Source organism: Strongyloides ratti (genome assembly GCF_001040885.1).
Source record: "Strongyloides ratti genome assembly S_ratti_ED321, chromosome : X".
NCBI classification, from domain to species: domain Eukaryota; kingdom Metazoa; phylum Nematoda; class Chromadorea; order Rhabditida; family Strongyloididae; genus Strongyloides; species Strongyloides ratti.
In genome coordinates, this window is record NC_037309.1 from 1,377,672 (window position 1) to 1,400,984 (window position 23,313).

General features: G+C 20.3%; 3 protein-coding genes across 3 annotated transcripts; 1 reads left to right on the forward strand and 2 right to left on the reverse strand.

The window, feature by feature from the left end:
• Positions 1-2,257: 2,257 nt before the first annotated feature.
• SRAE_X000028900 (p53-like transcription factor, DNA-binding domain and Immunoglobulin-like fold domain and Immunoglobulin E-set domain and Beta-trefoil DNA-binding domain and LAG1, DNA binding domain-containing protein) lies at positions 2,258-8,685 on the reverse strand (the record flags this gene model as incomplete). Its single annotated transcript, XM_024644616.1, has 6 exons — positions 2,258-2,728; positions 2,785-2,934; positions 2,983-3,655; positions 5,414-5,693; positions 5,808-6,515; positions 8,181-8,685. 6 exons carry the CDS (start codon positions 8,683-8,685, stop codon positions 2,258-2,260), a joined length of 2,787 nt encoding a protein of 928 aa, XP_024510157.1.
• Positions 8,686-17,977: 9,292 nt separating this feature from the next.
• SRAE_X000029000 (Glycoprotein 93) lies at positions 17,978-20,338 on the reverse strand (the record flags this gene model as incomplete). The annotated part of the gene is made up of 1 exon (XM_024644617.1): positions 17,978-20,338. One exon carries the CDS (start codon positions 20,336-20,338, stop codon positions 17,978-17,980), a length of 2,361 nt encoding a protein of 786 aa, XP_024510158.1.
• A 2,160-nt stretch (positions 20,339-22,498) lies between these two features.
• SRAE_X000029100 (Hypothetical protein) lies at positions 22,499-22,840 on the forward strand (the record flags this gene model as incomplete). Its single annotated transcript, XM_024644619.1, has 2 exons — positions 22,499-22,618; positions 22,661-22,840. 2 exons carry the CDS (start codon positions 22,499-22,501, stop codon positions 22,838-22,840), a joined length of 300 nt encoding a protein of 99 aa, XP_024510159.1.
• Between the last annotated feature and the right edge of the window lie 473 nt (positions 22,841-23,313).

Below are 23,313 nucleotides of genomic sequence, written 5' to 3' on the forward strand. Positions count from 1 at the left end.
TTTAAATAAATGTTTTATAATAAAAGAGTGTAAAATTTAATGATAAAATAATAATATTTATTTAACAACTACATTGTTCTTCTAAATTTTATATTGGGTTTACTTCATTTTCTTCAAGATCTAAGCACATTTAAAATTGGTAATTTTAAAAATTGGTTAGTTTAAAATATTATTAATATAGGATTAATTTGATTTTTAAATTTCAAATTTTATGAGATTTTTAAATATGGTAATAGCAAATTTTTAGTTTACCACACAAGAGACATTAGATAAATTTATTATTAACACAATACATTAGAAATGTCTACATGAATTTATTTATCCAAAAGATATTAAAATAAAATTTCCCTTTTTTTTCTAGTTATATTTTTCAAAAATTTTACTAAATGTTATAAATTATTATTATTATGTATTATTTATACTGTTGTAATGCATCAAAAATTTTAAGATTAAATAGTAAACATACATTTTTAATAAAGAAATTAAATTATAAATAATCAATCATATCATTATTTCTATAAAGCGATTACATTAAAAGTTAATTGATAATTTGATTAAATATATAATTAAAAATCACATTTTGCAATTTGAGAAAAAGTTAAAAAAAATAAGTAATAGCGTACATACATTTTTTATTATACTAAAACATTCTATAGTAAAAATATTAATAAAAAATATGAATTTTTATAAACAAATTTGACTAAAACAAGATCTTAAATAATTATCTTTGATCAAGATAAAAGTATTCACTTTTTGGAAGTAAAAAAAAAGAAAACACAATTGTATCTATTTTTTAAAATATAAAATTTAAATCTTAATAACAATTCTTGTTGTCAAAATTTACTTTTCTTTAACATTGATTAAAAAATTATTTTACCATATTTCTATTTCTTATTTAAAAATTTTCTATTAAATATTTGTAGTTTAATAATGAAAATTTCAGTATGTTTTTTTTGTTGATATAATCATAAATGTATTAAAAAAAATTGCAAGAATTAGAGAATAAAATATTTTATTAGGCAACTTAGCTATAAAAGTAATGGTATAAATACTTACATGCAAAAAAAATTTAATAAATATGCAATAAATATTATATTTTTATTTAATTATTAGTGTTAACATCAAATAACCATTTTATCTTGTTAAAATAATAAAATATTACATTTTTTTTATGATTAATTTTAAAATACGTTTATTATATCATTTTATATTTTAATTATTATGAAAGTTTAATAAGATTTTGGTATTGAAACAAGAGAAATTATAAAAAAAATAAATATAAATTAATAATCATTATTTTTGATGGTTAAATTTTATTTAATTTTATGTTGTATTTAAAAGAAAAATAAAAGGAGGATAAGATTTTATGATATATAATTCGTTTTTTTTATATATAATCAAATGAAAATTATTTTTATTATTTCTAAATAGTTGAAAATGTTTTAACAAATATAATATATATGATAACATTATTTTTAAATATTAACATAAAAAATAATTTTAACAAATTATATTTAATTACAAATTCAAGGTTTTTTTTTATATATTAATTGTTTGTTTTATTTTATATTAATTTTGTTTTTATTATACAAACTAAAAAAAATTTTTTTACAAAAAGTAAAAAATTTAATTTTATCAACATAATAATTGCAAAGGTAATATTTACAAAATTTTATATATAACTACATAATACAATATTTAAAATAAATTTTTCATTCAATTTTCAAAGTTATATTTTTTAATTAAAAAATGTCTAGTTTTATAATAAAATAATTAATCAGTACAATGTAATATATATAAAATCTATCAATATCAATTAATTTATAATTAATATTAAATTTAAAAAAAAAATTAATATATTTTTACTAAAATTTTATTCAAGAATGATAAAGTTTTAATTTTACAAATGATTAAAAATTGTTGAGCTTTATTTTTATACAAATTATGTAAACATTATAATAAAATATATAAAAGAAAATTCAATTATCCTAAATTAATATTTTATTGCGACAGATATATAAAAATTAGCTTATATATATATCGACAAATTAATAATAAAAAAAATTTTTTTTTGACTAGAAAAAGTAATAATTTTAATTTTTATAATCATTTTCATAATTAAAAAATATCTGTTTCAAATGGTATATACAGTATATATATGTATATACTGTCTATATAAATACAAGAAATCCCAATTTGTATGAATAATAATTAAAAATAAATTGAAATTTTCATATACTAATATTATTTTTGATTATCAATATTCAGTTTTACAATTAATAGAATGATGAAGTTTTCCAATTGTTGGTGAAATATTTTCAGTTTTATATGTAAATGTTGCTTTACTTCCAAAAATAACACCATCATCACGTACTAAATTAACAGGAACAACAATTTGTTTACCAATTTCTCTACACCATTCTAATGAGACAGCTTCTAATGGTGGAACCATACAAAGAATACGTTCAGTTGATCTATAAATTGTATCTACAGGAGTTGAACCAAACCATATTTTATGATTTGGTGAAAAATTTATTCCTGTTATTTCAATTCTTGGACAATTTCCTTCACCAATAACATCTATACTATTTATAACTGGACATGGAGTTATTGGATCAGCTACAGGACCCATTGCTTCAAAAAATGTATACTCTGCTTGATCTGTTGAAATTATTGTCCAAGCAGCACCATCATTTATCTGATGACGAGTACTATCAACAATTGTAGCCTAGAAAAAAAAATTTTTTTTTTTATAATTAAATTTATTAATATAAAAAAATATACCTCATGTTGAATGATTCTATCATGTGATAAACAAATATACGTCTTTTCAGTACCAATAATTTGAAAAGCACATTTATGTAATTGACTAACAGGTTCTTCTTGAGAAGTACTATCTAATATAACATGATGTTTATCTACTTTACGTATTTTCTGTAAAATAAAAAATATTATAAAAAAAAAATAATATTAATAACATACAAGACTCGGTAATGATAATCCAGTAACGCTATCAACAAGTTTTATAATAGACCCATAAGTAACAAAACCATCTTTAACTCTAAAATCATTAGCATCTGCATCAGTTACATCACCCTCAACAAGATGAATAGTAAATGCACCCCATTTAGTTGAAGAAGCATGAAAATTAGAACTTTCTACATGAAGATATCTTGTAGAGACAGTCTGTGATCTTAATCTATTAAATAATGCAACTTTAGTTCCAGAAGCAATACAAAGATATTTACAATCAGAACTTTTCATTGATTGTTTCTTTTTAGAAGGTTTACTTATAACTTTTATTCTTTGTGACAAAAAAGTACCAATATCATAACCAGAACCATAAAAAAATTGTACTGACAATTCAAAATACTTTCTTTTATCACTATCACTTATATATAATGTTTTAGCTGCACAGTAATCTTTACCATTACTTAAATCTAATTGTTGTTTTTCTTGTTCTGATGGTGAACCAATACCAATAAATGCAACTAAATCTGATGCTAATTGATCCATAACTTTTTCATGATCAGTCATAACAACATTTTGTTGACCACGAATCATTTTATATTTTCTATATAATTCTTCAACTTGTCTTTTTTTATATTTCCAACCATCTCCCTCTAAATAGATACATGGTGGTGGACAAAAAAATCTGAAAAACAAATAATATAATATTTTGTTTGTCTATTTTAAAATTTGCCAAACACCAATTATTGATGTGATTTTGTTAAAAAATTTTCCCATTCATGAGAAATTTATTTTATTATTTTTCCCATACAATTTCTATATATCATATAAAATATAAATAAACAATTATTTGTAATAGAACCTTTTTATTTAGGAAGTAATATTATTCCCTATGTTTATTATCATTTCAGGTGTGTTAATTAGAAATTAGTTAAAGAAAAATATATTTTGCCTATATTTATTATTATTATTATTATTATTACTGTATCTTTCTTATATAATTAAAAATTAATAATAATATAGATATTTTTAATTGCTTTTTAATCCCTTAAAATATAATTTTTATTTAAATTATTTTCAAAAAGTAGGCATACGATATTTTAAAATATATTTCTTCTTTATAATAATGTATTAATAATATAAAACTTAAGAATATTTAAAAAATTACAAGTGTGAAGATAAGTGATAAAAGAGTAAATAAAATTGGATATATAAGTAATATCTATAAATCACTACAATCGGATAATATAAAGGAAATATTTTGATGTGAAGAAGTTTTTACAATGAAATTACGAAAGCTTTTCACACATTGATATATATCTTAATGGTTATATAGATGTCAAGTTAGCATGGTAAAGTTAAATACAACAATTTGATCAATTTTTTGCGCTTCTTTTGATATGATTAAAGGTAATGTTAGTATATCAAATAAATTGAAGTTTAATTGTTATTTGATCTAACCAACTGTTCTTAAATACAAATTTACCTTTCAATATTAATAATAATAATATTATTATCTTATTTGATTATGTGTCCTTACAATAAAAAGAAACATACAAATATCTTATGTTTTTCATTAATATATACTTTTATTTACAACTTTATAATTAATAACTCATTAACTAACGTACTATGAAGAATATGTTGGATACTTTTATATATACATATATTAACAACTGTTATCAACAGCTTAAGTAAGTAAATGGCCTAATCTTTAATGTCATATGCTTTCTTAATTTGTGTACATTATTTCTTATGTAATACAATCATACATGAATCATCAATTAAAGGATATAAGTAAAAGTAGAAGGACAAACTGTATCAAGAAGGAAAATTTTTTTTTTTTCCTATTCTTAATATGAGCCCACTTTATTATACTATTCTAATAGTTACCTCTTATCTTACATTTCTTTGCCTATTAAGTGGACTGATATATATATATGAATAAAAATAAAAGATCCATACAAATAGTTACTTTAATAATCTCAAGTTTACTTAGTAATTAGAATTTCCCATAAAGCTAATATATTGTCTTCCAAATTAGTATTTATAATAATTCTTTACATAAGATATACTTAAAATATAGTTACATATTGTTTAACAATAACTTCTAACCGTCAGCTGTTTTTATTATGTAAAGTTGATAAAACATTTTAAAAATAAAATATAAAAAGTTACTGTATTTAATTGATGAAAAGATTAACTAAATTATGTAACTATATAAATTAAAATATTGACTTATCCAACAATATATAATATAATAATTTAATAAAATATATAGAAGAATATACTAAAAAAAATAAATAGACATATACATACATAATATACATGTATACATATATATATATATATAGCTAGAAATATCTTTAAAAAAGATACTGTAATTTTATAATAAATTACTTATGTAAAGAAAGTAAAATTTTTAATAGTAATAGTAATATACCTTTTTTCATTTCCATATGATTTTTGCGCAACTTTTGCATGATAAATTATAATTTTACAATCATATTTTTCACGATTTTGTAAATATTCAGTCATTCTTTCTTTACTTAATGAAATTGGAGGATTTGATATTGCTATATGTATTGGAATATTATTTGGAGGAAATCCAGAATTTGTATTAGGAATTAACCCATATGCTGATGATAATGTATCTTGATGATGATTTACACCTGGAAATACAGGACCAACAGCTGATGATGTTGTTATTGAATGTGAAAAATCTAAAAATAATGTTAAAAAAAAATAAATATGATAATATGAATTTGTTAATTATTATTAATATATAAATTTTTTTAATTTAAATAATTTTTTTTTTATATTATATAAATTTATACCATATAATCCTGACATTCCATGTGTTTGTGTTCTATAACAATGACCATAATTACCACCAATATTAGATGAATCTGTCAAACTATTTGTATTTGGTACACCACTAGGCCAAACAAGAGAAGATGCTGCAGCAACAGCTGAAGATGATGAATATAAATTTTGATTAGGGCTAGGTGTTATATAACAATTTGTTTGTCCTTGTTGATTATTATAATAATAACAAGGATCATATGTTGGTCCACCATAAGAATTTTGATTATGAAGTGATGAATTTTGATGTAAATGGGTTGGTGAATCATTATATGTTTGTGATAAACATAATGATGGTTGATTATATAAAAAAGCGGATGGATCATTATGTGAAGATCTTTGGTATGGATGATATCTTTGGGTTAATGAATTTGTGGCAGTACCAATTTTACCGGTTGATACTGCAGCAAGTGCTGCTGCAATACTTTTTGCATTGTTATCAGTAGATAGGGATGTTTTAGAAAAATTATTATTAGATGAATATAGGTGAGAATCATTATTTGAAATATCTGTTATTAGATTTGAAGTTGTATTACTAAGACAAGTTAGATTAAGTAAAGCAGATTCCTGGGGTGATGTAATTCCGCCAGCAGAATTCACAACGTTTGAGTAGTCCATCTTTTTTTTAATACTTTTTGTAACAATTGAGATGGAGGATGGTATGGGAACTTTGAAGATTCCTCAAAGAAAGTCTTGTGAGTAAAGACTACAAAGAGTAGTGTGGGATGGGAATCTTCAAAAGCAATAGTCCCACAGGCTGATAATATAATTTGTAACTAGTTAATATTTGTTACCTTTTAACGGTCTTTTCCAAAATTTATTTTTTTTTTCTTGGAAAATATGTAAAAATATACTAAAAATGAAATATTTAAACTTAAACAGTTTAAATATATTGAATATAAAATTGAAATGGTTAAAAAAAGTAACTACTAAAAAGCCGATTTATTGCCACAAAACATATACTAATATCTTATATCTTAAAAGTAAGAAATTATCTGAATTTCACACGAAGATTTGTTGGAAACCGTTTAAATGAAGAGAACGTAACAAGTCAGCTACAGTTACTGATAAGTTTAGTAAAAGGGGTTGGAGTTTTTGAGGGATATATAATGTTAAATGAGGGAATATATTCTTGTTGTATATCAAGTTAGTCTCAACCAATAGGATGGTAGGCTGGCAGAAGCTAATAAAGTATAAGAATCATTTATATACATCCAAAGAAGGTTGGTATTAAATAAAGTGTCCTTATAAGTATAATTTAAATAAATTTTTCTTTTAAATAAAATGGGAAGATCTATACAAGTTATATTATTATTATTATTATTATTATTATTATTATTATTATTATTATATCATTGATTTATGAAAAAAAAATATTATAAAAATAGTCAAATTATATGATTGGTAATTTCTTTTTTTTTTTAAAAATAATAGAAAAAAAAAGAAAAGAAATTGTTGAAGATAAGTATTTGATGTTCATAAAGATTCATAAATTGGACAAATACATTAATATATATATAAATAACCAATAAAGGATGAAATTATTAGTTTTACTAAAACCATTGTATAACTAAACAATATTTATTAAACAGTTAATCATAAATTTTGATTAATTTTTCTATATATTATAACTAGTCTTCTCCCTCAAAAGTGATAATTGGCTTTTAAGAATAATAAAAGAAAATAAAAAGGATTATTTAATATATAACTATAATATAATAAAAATTTAACCGTACTATCAAGACATATTCTTAGTTAACCTGCCGTGAGAATATGTTTGAATATTTGTTTTTCCTAATAGGCGAAACATCAAGAAGAATAATAGGGAGAGTGATAGATGGTATATTGATAAAACAGTAAACATTAAAAGTTATTACAAATATCATACTTCTCTTTACCTAGTAAAAAAAATTTAACAAAAAAAAATTTTGTCTTATTTTTTTTTAATTAAGAAAGATATTAAACTACCTGTAATAGTTATTTTGATATTTCTAAGTACCTATATTTGCCATTTTTATATTTTATAACAATTTTTGTTCTCACGAGTTTAAAATATTGTTTAATAACATATTTTAATATCTTTATACAATATTCTAAAAAGTAGTCAATTTACATTTTCTACATTTATATATATTAAATTAAAAAAAAAAAAACCTTTTAAAATAAAATATATATTTATGTATTAGGGAAAACTATTAATATTAGAAAAAAAAAATACTTTTTTTAGCTAAAAATTCTTTTTTTTAGTTAAAGAAAATTTACAAAGTGCATGGAACCAAGATTATATGATATAATTATGTATAGATATTATTTTTTTATATTAATTTCAATAATTTAAAACTTACTTCCAATAGAATCAATATTTTTATTTAATATTGAACTTAAACTTTTTGATACACTATCAAATTTTGATAATTGTTGAATGTCACTGTTCAAACACATTTTTTTTTGTGGTGGTGGTGTAAGAATTTCACTTGCATCAACAGTTGCTTGTAATGCTGCTAAATATGATGCTGATGTGTTAGCTGTTAATTTTTGCATTAATTGTGGCATACTAAATATTGCTGCTGCAGCAGCTTGTAAATCAAAATTATTTGATGATGGAAGTATAGGTGTTGTTGTTAAAGATATGGATGGAAATATATTTTTATTATTATTTTCTTGATCAGTTTGTGTATCTGGTGATGAATTATTATTAGTATTAAAATTTTGATTTGTTGTTAATGATTTATCCAACTCGACCATATTACAAGCAGCTTTAAAGAAAGCAAAAGGATCTTTTTTTGATGTTAAGGGTTCTTGAGTAAGATCAAGTGAAAGATCAACTGATTTTACTGATGATGAATCCATATTAATAGATTAAATAAAGTAATTGTTATTAATTAAAATCAATTTAAATATTAATAATAGAATTTCTTTTATCTTAAACAAAATAGTATAATAAAATAACAAAATCTAGCATGCGGAAAAAGATGTTCTGTAAAGAAAAATGATTAAAAGTATTTATGTAGTAAGAGACACGCAAAAATTGATGTAAATTTGTCATCATAACGTAGGAGGAAATGATTTGTTTTTTTTTTTTTCTTTTTTTTTTTTTTTTAAATAAAAGATCATAAATTATTCACGCATTCATGAATAAAAATCGTATTATAAATAATGAAAAAAAAAATTATAGTTTTGTTAAGAAATATATTTTCTCAAAACTTTAAACTTTTAAAAACAAAATATCAAAATAAAATTTCAATATAGGTGATAGGGGTATCATCTAATCTAATATCCCGAAAAAAAAAGAGACAATAATTTTAAAATTTTAAAATAGAAATTATAATTGTACTTTTAATTTTTTTAATAGTAAATGTTAAAAAATTGTCTTCACACATTAATTAGAAATAAATATTTAAAATTCCTTTTTTTTATGTTACAATTTTGTTATAAAGTTTAAAATTAAAACTACTCATTTTCTTATAAAATTTCTTATTTATATAATTTTTGAATAATTTGATAATATTATCCGCGTCATTGGAACTATTTAAAAAGTATGATTCACGTAAACAATTATAAAGTACATTAGTTATCAGTTTTTTAAAAGTTAAACTACTAAAATGATAAAAATTATTACCTAATATTAGGAATAATTAATAGAGTTTATTAGATAAAAAAATAGTAGATAATGTTAGATATTAAATTTAAAATATAGAATAGGTAAACTAAAAAATATATATTTTATACAATGATGATAAGAAAAAGAAAGGAGGATATGTAGATCAAGATGAACTTATATTTGAAAAGTAATCTAAAAGCAATGTGGGAATAAAAATAATATCTTGTTTCTATAACAAAAAAAAAATTATTTTATAGAATTTATTGTGATTTCTTCATATTACAGTTTCTCATGGACAATTAGGTGATGTATTTTCAAGTCAAATTAATGGATGTCAAATAAACGCATCTTTGTAATATACTTTTATATATTATATATATATATATATATTTTGTTTTCTATTATTCTCTGCCATCAAAAAGTAAAATATTTAATAATTTTGATTTGAAGTTTACGTGAAATATTTGGATAGTTAATTATTTGAATAACAAAAGTAAAAAGAACTATAATATATTAAAAATATATTATTACAAAAACTAATTGATTTGAGTACATGAAAATAATAGTATTTTATTTTTTTTAATTTAGTTTGTGTTTATAAAAAAAGTTCTCTTGAATTATCATTAAAATATTAACTATTAAAAATATTTTATGACTATATCAACAAAAAAAAATGATGTAAAATTAAGTATTTCTTTTTAAAATGATAGAAAGTTATTATACAAAATAATAATTTTTCTTGTTGTAAAGAAACTAGACAATATAGGTAGTAGTTATATAATACTGAATGAAAAAATAAATAAATATATAATATTTTTTAATAAAAATTTCAAGGTTTAAAAAGAGATGGCGGAAATAATTTTAAAATGATAGCGTGCGTGTAAAATTATGTAAAAGGATAACTTGTCATAATGAATGTTATTCACTTTTATTGTAAAAAAAAAAAAATTTGAGCGAAATGATGATTGTAGGTATTATATAAGAAAATATATTTATGGTTAAATTTATGTTAATTAAAAAGTATAACTTTTTAAAGTTTTTATAATATTAAATAATAAGTAAAGTATAATTTATATTATCGGTAAAATTTAAAAGAACAATTGTTTAATATTATCCTTATCATTAAAATTAAATGTGCTAAAGATTAGCAAAAATACGATTGTAGATAAGGAATATGAAGGAAGTAAAACAATATAATATTATCTATAATACATGAAATTTTAATCATTTTTGGATGATACTTAATCTGAGAAAGAAATATAAAAGGTATCCTTTAATGAGAAAAAATAGTAACAATTTAAAAAATTTTAAAGATGGTAATATCAAAAATATGATAAGCGAATATAAATAAAATAAGTACATTTATTTTAAAATAATAAGATGAAAAATATATTTATTTATATAATATATATAAATGTTTGTTGAGAGAGAAGGTAAAATAGATTGAAATTTATAATCATAAAACATGTAATAATTTTATATGGATTTACAATAAAAGATTAAAAATATATATTAATAACCATAAACTATTGTTTACTTTTTTTTTGTTATACAATATGTTAAAAAAAAACTTTATTATCTTTTCTTTTAATGACAAATAAAAATTAGATAAACACTTTTTTACTTTTTTTTTCTTTTAATCATCTGTTTAAACTTTAAAAGAAAAAAAAAATCATTTAATTTATTTTTTTTAAATTTTCTTAATAAAATTTAAAATAGAAATAAAAAATCATATATTTTTTAACAAAAAATCATATCGATAGATGAAAATAATATTTTTAATAGCAATGATCATACTTACTCCTGATTAAGGTATTTTATTAGGATATCATATTACAATAAAATAAAGAGTGCCGTAAATAAAAACAATGGTATCATTTGTTTTCAATAGAAAAGTATAAAATTTCAACATTTTTGTTAAATATGTAACAAAATCTAGATGAAATAACACAAAATGTCTTAAAATAAGTACTTTTTAACACTTTTTAATTGGTAAAAAAAATTTTTTTTTACTATTAATATTATTTCTCAAAACGATAAAATAACGATTAATTAAATAAAATGTTTTGTTGATAGGCTTAATAAAACATTTAAAATTTTTTATTGTTTATTGTGAAAATAATATTTATTATTAGTATTATATTGAGGTCATCTGTAAATTAAGACACACTCATAAGATGTAAAAATTTTTTAGTTTATGTAAAATAATAATGAAAAGATAAATGGAGATATATAAAAAAGATATGTTTTCAATTAATAAACTTTTTTACAATTATATAAAATTAATTAGTAAATAATGAAAAGAAAATGAAAAGTACAAAGACATTAAGTGTTAAAGTGGTGTGCTATTAAAAAAAAAAGAATAAAATTACCGATACTTTTAATTAATTGAAATTTTTTGTTATGTCGTATGAATGATTAATTTCCCTACATTTATATTTCTTCCACGAGTTTGCAGTTTGGATGTAGATAATAATATTTAGATGAAATGATAGTGCATATAATGAGGAAACTTTTAAAAAATGTATTAATACTTTATCAGTAGATATATGTTCTAATTGGAAGAATAGTAATTAAATAAAAAAATAATTTAACATTTATAATAAATATATTTGATTTTTTAAACAAATATTATTTAAAAAATTTTTTTTTATTATATTTTATAGAAACATTTCTCAAAAATATAATGAATCATGTATCAAATTATTTCTAAAAAATATATATAATACATTTATATATATACAAAAAAAGTTATAAGATTGTTATTAAAATATGTAATTATTAAACATAACTAAATATATTATGATCATAAAATAAATTGACAAAAATATGGAGGATGATTATATAAAAGAGAATTTTTTATTATTATTCTTATTATAATAATATGAAAAATAAAATTTTTCTTTTTTAAATGATTCATATACATAAGGAAATTGAATATATAAATATATATACATATATATGTATAAAAGTTGAAAAATTAATGGGACATTGTTAAAAGAGATATATATATGATAAGTAAATTATAAAAAAAAATACTTTGTATATGTTGATCTCATAAGAATGTGTTGATTTTATATAAAAAGTTGTTTGTGAAGAAAAAAATTTTTTTATTTTTTATTTTTATAAAAACAGAATAAAGCAAAAATTTTTGTGAATGTAAATAATTAAAAAAGGTAAATAAATTTAATGCATGAGAAAAACATTTTTTAATCATTCAATAGTCAAATAAAAGATGATAAACTATTTTCCCAGATAACAAATTCTTTTTTAAGTGTAATTTTATTCTTCTTCCATATAATTACAAATAATTGTACTTAAAAAAATTATTATCAATGAGAAAAGGAAGTAAATGAATAAGTATTAGATACCTTCTTTAGTTATTAGTTTTATATATATAAAAATTTATTCAATAAAAAATCTTCTGACGTAAAAGATAAAATAAAATGTTTTACAATATTAAATTCTCAAAGTAATAAGAAAATTAACATTTAATAATTTTATTTAAATATTTTCAAAATCTACCATGTAAGACTATACTCTACTAAGGATATTTATAATAAATATAAAAAAAAAATTAATCTTTTATGTTATAATTTTATAATATATATTTTCAAAACATATTATAACAACAATTTTAAGAAAATATTTATATAAATCTTCATTGAAATAGATAAAAATTTTAAATAAGCATGAAAATGACATGTAAAATCTTTATAATAACCCAATATCTTTAGACAACTTTTAAAAGTTAATATACCATATTAAGTAGAATAATAGAAATAAGATGGTTTTGATATAGAGAGAAAAAGAGGAAAAAAGATCATGACACAGAATAATATAATTAATTATATAAATAATGATAGTGCATGAGAATATTGTCACTTATAAAGAGGTTTATCATTAATCAGTTTTGGTAAAAAAAAAGTTTTTAAAATGATGAGAAAAAGAAATAAACAATACATTTTATTGTCTTAACTTGATCTTTTGTTTCTATTGAATATTTATTATAACATTAACTAAATAAAAGATACATACATTGAAGAAGGTTAAGGAAAAATGATATTTATTTTAAATACTTTTAAATATATCTTTTTTCTATTATAATAATAATAATAAATTTTTCTTTTTTATTTACAAATTTGAAACATTTATGGGATAACATAAAGGTATATTTTATAAGTTAAAAATACTAAAAGCGACAAAATGATAATAAATAAATTGTCATATATTTAGTTAGCTTTATTATATTTCAATTTTTATAATTTTTAAATATTTTAATTTAATAGAAAAAAAAATAAATATATTTAAAAGTAAATGTTTAACAAAATTAAATAATATTATGAAAAAGTTTTGCATTTAAATCAAGCTTAAAATCATAGATATAATTATATAAATGTATAAGAAATGATAATTTCCATAAAATTAGAAGTATAATATTTTAAAATTTTTTTAACAAAATTATTTTTATAACAAAAAAAAATATTTAATTAAATGTTAGATTAAAGATCAAAAATAATACGTTAAAAAAAATTTTATTTTTTTGTTAAAAGGAAATAAAAGAAAAAAAATAATTTTACTCAAATGGCAAAAACTTTTATCACTATACCATTGCTTTATAACATTCAATAATATTATTACTTTAAAACTTCTACCTTACCACAAACTTTTAAAAAGGTAAAATCTTGTAAAAAAAAATAAATTGTTAACGATCTTCTCAAATAAATATTTTTATTTGAAACATTAACATTTATATATGTATATATATTTATACATTATATTTTTTTTTATAAAAAGATAACCAACTAAAGATTATTAATTTTTTTTTATTTATAAATAATATCAAGAATATTTCACAAGGTATAATTATATCAGCTAAAATTATATCATCAAATTAAAAATGATATCTATAAATATATAAGAAATTAAAAGTTAATAAATATATATATTTGTATAAATTTTATCCTTATTAATAATTATATAAATATTATATAATAATTTTTTTTTTAACTTTATCAACCTTATATTTTCCTTTTAGTACAATTTTGGTAGGTGCCTTATTTGCTTTAAAAAAAAAAAAAAAGTTGTTATATTTCTCAATGAATGTTATTATAATAAAAACATGCCAAAGGTGAGTCATGTAGTACTAAAATGAGATTATATATTTTGTTAGACTTTTAAAATATGACTCTATGTGAAAAATGATTTTAAATAATAATATTTAAAGGAAGAAAAGTTATATGTATGAATGATAAAAAAAAAATATATTTACCTGAAATTATTTAGGCATAATATTACTGTTCAATAGTATTTAAAAATAAATATTTGGAATAGTATAAATAAAAAGTTAAAAAAATGTTAATAGTATTTATAATAATGTATTAAATCAATGAACCATATAAAATAGAAAATATGAAGTAAATATTTAAAAAGTAAAAATATTATTAAATTATTAAAAAAAGAAAATAAAAAATGTGTATAATTTTTAATGGTATTTTTATTAAAGTATATGATGATAAATAATAAGAAATAGTTTCATAAATATAATATACATCATTATAAATAATAAATATTAGAAAAATAGGAAAAGAGTAAGTTTTTAAATAAACTGTATTAAACAAAAAAAAAAGGGTTAACAATAATGTGTGAATATTATAAAGGTCAGTATTCTCTTACATCACTTTAGAAAGGAAATCACACATTTCATTAATAAAAGGATAAAAAAAGATGAAAAATCAATTTAAGTCAAATATTTTCATACACAATAAATACCTATCTTGAAAAAAAGGGCAGTTTATTTGATAAATTTTATTTTCAAATAATAATAGCATTTTTATTTTAAAATATATGTTTTTAATTGTTAATAATATAGCTTATTTATATAATCTTATTTAAAAATATCCCTTATTTTAATTTCTTTTTTTTCAATTTATAAAATTAAAAAATAAAATAGTTAGATTTTAATATTAACATTCTTATAAATTATAATATTATTTCTTCGAACCATTTCTTTAAAAATACATGCTTTATCTTTTAATCTTAATCATTTTAATACTAAAAATAATTTTAATGAAATGTCATGTACCAATAAAAACAAAATAGGTTCTTTTATTAAATAAGTTTTTTTTTTAATAAAAAAATGTTTTGTATTTATTATCCTTTATAATTTCTCATTTATACAAGAAAAGTGCATTTAAAATAAGTTTTAAAAAAAAAATGATTAAGATCACTGAAGAGAAAAGAAAACAAAAGGGTAATGTAGAAGCATTAGTATATATTTATAATAATATATATACACAAATAAATGCCTTTTGATTTAATTGTGTAATACTTTTATCAATTATAAAAAATATATATGTGAAATACCAAAAAATTTATAAAATAACTATTTTATTTAATAAATAATATCATTATAATATTTTTAATTTTCAAGTAATATAACTCTTATTACAAATTTTTATCAATGATGCATTGAAGCGTTTCAAAAAGTATATATATATATTGTATTAAAAAGTTTTATTTTTTTTTAGCATTATTTTTTTATACTAGTACATTTATAATCAGAATGTGATAAAATATTTTTATTGGAAATAAAAATTAGTATTGTTAGGTTGAATTGTGAATAAATAAAATAAATCAAAGAAAAAAAAAATCATTCAAAAAAAAAAATAAAATATATATTATCATTAAATAGTTTATCTTTAGTATCAAATTGAATATAAAAATTAAAACTTCACACATTTTAAATTAAATAACAACCATTGAATTGAATATATAATGAAATAAACAAAAATACATATGTTAATTTTTAAAAATAGGTATTAAAAAGAAAAAAAAAATAATAAAAAAATGTTAACATTTATATCTTTAAAATTGCCATAGATGTATCTTTTATTTTAATAAACAAATTTTCGCCGCGCACAAAAATTTTATATTATAATAGTGATTGCAAAATCTAGATACATAAACTTTTAATAGTGAAAATTTATTGTATAATACAAAAGAAAAAAAAAATTGTGTGGGAAAATGTGGGTTGATGAAAAAAAAGTTTTATGTGATATATTCATTTTTCGTAATACATTATATATGGTATGTGTAAATTATATTTAGGTATCGGCAGAAATCATTTTTTTAAATAGTTGTAGATATATATATAAATATATAATATTTTCTCATTTATTGCAATAAGATTAGGAAACATTTAACATTAATTTAGATATTGCGTAGACTATATTTTATATGACAAAGATAATATATAAATAATTTTTATAATTTATATATAAAAAAATATATATATAAAATTAAAAAAAAATCAGTTTTTTTTAAAATAAAAATTGTGATATAAATAAAAGAAAAGAAACAATGAAATATATTATTAAAATAGTATTATTGAAGAAAAAAAGTTAGTCTTTCTGTAAAAGAAGTACAACCTATTATAATATCTTTAACACAATTATTATTTGAAACAGTAGTAATATTTCAACAGGATATTAAATATTTAAATAATTCTATTCTGACAGATTAAAATTATAAAAATATAACAATATCATTGTTACTTCTTCTGTCAATTTTTAATTTATTCAATTCTTAATAATTCTTATAATATTTACTATATATAAAATATTTTTTAAAAAAATATCAATTTTATTCCTTTTAATAAAACAAAATTATGCTTTAATAAAGATATAATAAAATAAGATTATCGAAATCTTAAGATTGTTAATTGTCTCATGAATACAATTCTAATGGTTGTCTCTAGATAAATTTTTAAATTTTATATATATTCCTTATTAATAGAAGCTTGCATAAAAATTTTTTTACCATTTCTTTATTATTACAATAATAGTGATGTAATTATTATTTCTTAATTATACTTAATTAAATCTCTATAATTAATATCTTCTATATAATGATAATTTTCAAACATTAAGAATTTTTCTTTTACATATATGAGACATATATTTTGTTCATATAAATATGTACAATTAAAAAAGAAATATGACATATAAAAAAAAAAATATATATTTATAGAAGATAAGGTATATATATATAAAATATTCAAATAATAAATATATATGCACTTTAATTTTAAATATTTCCATTTTGATCATTAAATTCCTATTAAAAATGTAATAATAAAGTTTAAAGTAATATATATTATAATCCTTTTGATTATAAAAAAAATAAAATATAAGTTTATTCACAATTTTTAACGCTTCATTACATTTTATGATTTATAGTTATTTTAATGATGATTTATAAAAGAAAAATTAATGAATACTTTAAAAAAAATTATACTTTCTTTATTCTAAAAAGAAAACAATATTATTAAAATTTTATAAAATAAATTAGACGTCATGCTTTATTAAATTATTTATTATTTTTCTAACCGTTAAAAAATAAATAAGTGTATAGAGACAAGAACATTAAATGGGAACATTTTATTTAATTACTATTTAGCGAATGATTATCTGTAAGACCAGAACTCAAAGTAAAAAAAAAAAGTATTTTTTTTCGAGATTTTTGCGATAAACTTTAAGTTTAAAGTTCGCTATGCTCTTCTTCAACCTTAACAGTTTCTTCCTCTTTAGCTTGTTCTTTGTCATCTTCTTCTAATTCAAAATCTGGTTCTTCTTCTACTTGTTCATCCATTGAAACATCCAAATTTTTGCGTAATATTGATTCAACACGTTTTGCAAATCCTACTTGATCTTGAATCATAAATCCTGATCTAAGAGTTGCTGTTTCAAAAAGAAGATAAGCTGTTTCAAGAGCTCTTTCATCTTTTTCATCAGTTTCAACACGACGAAGAAGTTCCTTAACAACTGGATGTCTTGGATTAATTTCAAAGATCTTCTTTTGACTGGCATAAAATTCACTCATTGGATCTTTTGTTTTTGAATAAGCTTGAGATTTCATTATACGTTCCATATTTCCAGACCATCCATAAACATTAGCAACAAGAGCTGATGGAGATTTATCAAGACGTTGTGAAACAACAGCTTTTTCAATCAAATCTTTAAGTGCTGTTTCTTTAAGCCATTTAGTTAATGGAGCAAAAGTTGTTTCAAAAGCAGCTTGAGCTTCTTTTTCTTTCTCTCCATCACCAAGTTTTAAACCATCCTTAGCAACATTTTGGAATCTTTTACCTTCATATTCTGGCATATTTTGAATACAATATTCATCAACTGGCTCAGTAAGATATAATACTTCATAACCTTTCTTCAAAAGACGTTCAACAAATGGTGAAGATTCAACTTCAGAACGAGAATTTCCTGCAACATAGAATATTGATTCTTGTTTTTCTTTCATTCTTTCAACATAATCTTTAAGAGTTGTTTCTTTGGTAGCATCATTAGAAGATTGGAAACGAAGAAGTTTAGAGAGACGATTTCTATTAGATGGATCTTCCATAATTCCAAGTTTAATATTTGTTGAAAATTCACTCCAAAATTCAATATATTTCTCTTCATCCATTTTTTTAAGCATATCTAATACTTTACGTACAAGTTTCTTTTTAATTACTTTAAGAAGTTTATTTTGTTGAAGAGTTTCACGTGATACATTAAGTGGAAGATCATCAGAATCAACAATACCACGAATAAATGAAAGATATTTTGGTAACATGTCATTGAAATCATCTGTAATAAAAACACGTCTAACATACAATTTAATATTTTCAACAACTTTTCCATAATTTTGGAACATATCATGTTGAGCTTTTTTGGGAACAAAAAGAATAGATTTAAATGAAACTTCTCCTTCAGCATTAAAGTGAACATGAGCAATGGGTTCATCTGTATCCTTACTAATACTTTTATAAAATTCATTATATTCTTCAGGTTCAACAGATGATGCTTTACGCATCCAAATTGGTTTAACATTATTAACTTTTTCCCAATCCCAAACAGTTTTTTGAACTTCTTTTGTTTTTGGTTTATCACTATCCTCCTTTTCTTCACCTTCACTTTCACCTTCAGCTTTTTTTGGTTCTTCAGTTGTTGTTTCATCAGCTGGTTCCTCAACAGAAATTGTTTTTGATTGCCAAAGTAAGATATCAAAATTGATAAATTGAGAATATTTAGTTACAAGTTTTGATAAAGTATCTGGTTCTAAGAAATCATAAGCTTCTTCCTTCAAATGGAGGATAATTTGAGTACCTCTTTTAAGTGTATTTCCACGGGGATCTTCAGTAAGAGTGAAAGATGCAGAATCAGATTCCCAAATATGTTGTTTGTCATCATTGTGTTTAGAGATGACAACAATTTTATCAGCAACAAGGAAAGCTGAATAGAAACCAACACCAAATTGACCAATAAGATCAGTTTGCTGTTCAGGATTTGTTTTGGCATCCATAAGTTTAGATAAAAATTCAGATGTTCCAGAACGTGCAATTGTACCCAAATTATTAATAAGATCTTTTTTAGTCATACCAATACCAGTATCAGTTATAGTGAGTGTTTTAGCGTCATTATCTGCCTTTATTCTAATTGAAAGTTCATCAGTTGCAGCTAAAACGGCGGAATCAGTAAGTGAAAGAAGTCTTATCTTATCAAGAGCATCTGATCCATTTGAAATTAATTCTCTAAGGAAAATATCTTTGTTACGGTATAATGAATTGATAATAAGCTTCATCATACGATTAACTTCAGCCTGGAATTCATGTCTCTCTGATGATTGTCTCATTTTTTTCAACTGATCAGCATTTAATCCTTCAATCTTAATATCTTCTTCTCTTTGAATTGTTTCAGGATCTGTCCCTTTTGGTACCTTTGAATTAACAACAGTTTCCTCTTCTACATCATCATCAGCATAAACTCTTCCATATGGAGCTAGAGTAAGAACTAACAAGATTGATAACAGACAGATTGAAATTAATGAGGCTTTTGAATGCCACAACATCACTAAAAAGAAAAAAATTACTTATTAAAGTATATAATAATTAATTTTAATAATTATATATAACAAAGTTAAATTGCATCATAAAGTAATAGTAATTATAATAATGACGATTATACTATAAAAAAAATATATTTCTACATATATATGAGAGAGTACAATAACTGATGTCATATATGGCCAGAAAGCCTCTTTATGCTACTAATGATCGCTGACGTGGACTCTATACACTTATACTGACGTGGCTTGATGACCGACAAAATATATATATATAAATTACCAAAAGGCGTGGTTGCTAAGATTTTAGCCAATCACTAACTTACACCAGTACAATTAAACTTTATTGTATATTTGCCTTATTATCTAAAATGTCAGTAAATACTAGGTGAAATAGTGGCCTTTTTTTTTCAATTGATTTCACATTAAAAAAAACCGCGACAATTAATACATATTTTGTGGACAGGAAACTTTTTTAATGCAGAAAAATTTATAAAACAAATATTTACATATCATCTAAATTGAGAGTGCCGTTATATATGTATAAAATATTAATAGGAATTGAAAGTATTAAATAAATAGGCTAATCAAATAATTGCAATATACGAAAATATAATTAGATGATGAAAACAATTGGAAAGTTTAAATCTTATACACTAAATATAGAAAAATATAGACGTTTAAACTACATTTATCATTAATTTATGTCAAGTTTTTGACAATGAAATAAATAAAGAAAGTAAAATATTATATTGAAATTTTAATATAATTTAACCAACTTCAAAATATTAATATATATGCTAATATTTAAAGGAATGAAAAATATAATAACAAATAAGAGTTGTTTTTTATTTTTGGAATTTTGTTTATCTAAAAAGCATACAATTATTTGTGATGCATATTTTTATTGATAAAATAATTTTTTCGCTGTTGCTTTTTAAAAAAATTCAATTATATACATTAATAAATAAAAAAAAACGTAATAAAGATAAATTTAAATTTAAATGCAAAAGGAAAAAATAAATTTAATATAAATTATTTTGTACTTAGGATTGATGCTGATATGTTTTAATTAAAATAAAATAATGTAAAATGAGGCACTTAATTTTAAAAAGTGTGTTGTTATTATTTACATTAATTTTACATAAAATAATCTATAAATATAATAAATGTTAGGTTTCGGCTTTTAAGACTTTATAAAAATTAATCTGAAAAATCTTTAATTTAAAAATATAATTACAGATTAACAAGGATAAATTATTAAATGAATACATTTTATTTCAAATATCATATTACTAATTAAATATAAAAACAAGGTTGAAAATTTGTATTATTGTAAAAACAACTAGTTATTTTAAATTTTTTGTAAACTTTTAAAATAATTGTTACCGACTTCCATTTACAGCCATGATATAAAAAGTTATTTTAGGTATTGCCAATCTATAGCGTTTGTTCTATTTACTTCTTTAGTTGTTAATAAATCTAAATTATTGTTTAGTTTAAAATAACTTTCTTCATATTTTTTGTTTAAAATATCAGTTGATATGATAAATTTTCCTTCAACTAGATCATCCTTGGGTAATTTTAATAAATAAAGTAGAATAAATAAAACAATTATTAAAAAAGAAAGAAGAAAAATTAGTTCATGTATAATATTATTTGGCATTTTTACAACATTTAGAAATTCATTTTAAAAACTACAAAATTGCTCATCTTTTATATAAATTTTTTTTTCTAAGATTAATAATTAATAAGAAATTTTAAATTTGTTTCATAAACTTTAATAAATTTTAATTATATACATCTAAATTGCATATTAATTAAAAGGAATAATTACATTGATGCTTATTAAACAAAGCTGTATTATTATTAAAAATTTAAATTAAATTGAAGACATTTTTCCAAAATTGTTTTATAACGAAATGCGTGTATACCTTGGAATAATATCATTGTAACTGTAGCAATTTTTTCATCCAGATACCTTCCATTTTTTCTCTTATTTCTTAGAAGATTATATGAATTTTTTCAATTTTTTTTCTCCCAAAACATCTATTTAATTAATTTAAATATTAGTTAAACTTTTATTGTCTTGTTTAATTAGCCGTTAATTCAATAACTTTGTCACATATTTTCTTAACATTGTTGTCATTTTATTTTAGATCTAAAATGTTTGGACGTTCTCTTCTTGCCATTAATTTGGCTAACAAATCTCTTACCTCTTCTGTAAGACGTCAAATCCACAAAGGTGTTGATAGTACTCCACCAATGCGTTACATTTCAAACAGCGTAAGTTTATAATTGTTTTTTTATTCATATAAATTATTTTAGAAGAAAATTGCTCTTTACCTTTTCATTGTTGGAAGTTTTCTTTCCTACCCATCTTATGTTTTGTCTAATATGGATAACCTTCGTAAAAAACCTGATAACGAACTCGAGCCATCTGTTGTTGAGCAACTTGAAGCACGCAAAGCTGCTAGAAAAGATGGAACTTTTAAACCTTTCCAATAAGTTTTTGAGTGATGATCTTAGCTTTTTAGATGCTGATACTAGGACTTAACTTTATCATCAGTTTGATTATTAAATAAATGTTTTTTAAAAATTATTTGCATATTTTCGCAAAATAAAATCAATATTCTTTGAATAGTACATAATTTATTTTTTTAGTTTGAAACAACAAAATATTATTATGTTATTTGTACTAAAATAAAGATCAATAAATTTGCAATAAGAAATTAAAAAAAATTATATGTATATGAAACCAAAATTAAAAATTAATACAATAAATATTTAGAAATAATTTACAAGGTTTGTTATGTTTGCTGAATAATAAATGAAAATTGAAAATGAATACAAGTATATTAAGTCATTAATTGATAGAAAAAGACAATGAACAAAATGATATCTAAATTGAAGATCAATATGAGGGTTGAATGCCAACTTATATATATATAGTATGTATAAAAACACACAATCCATTGAAG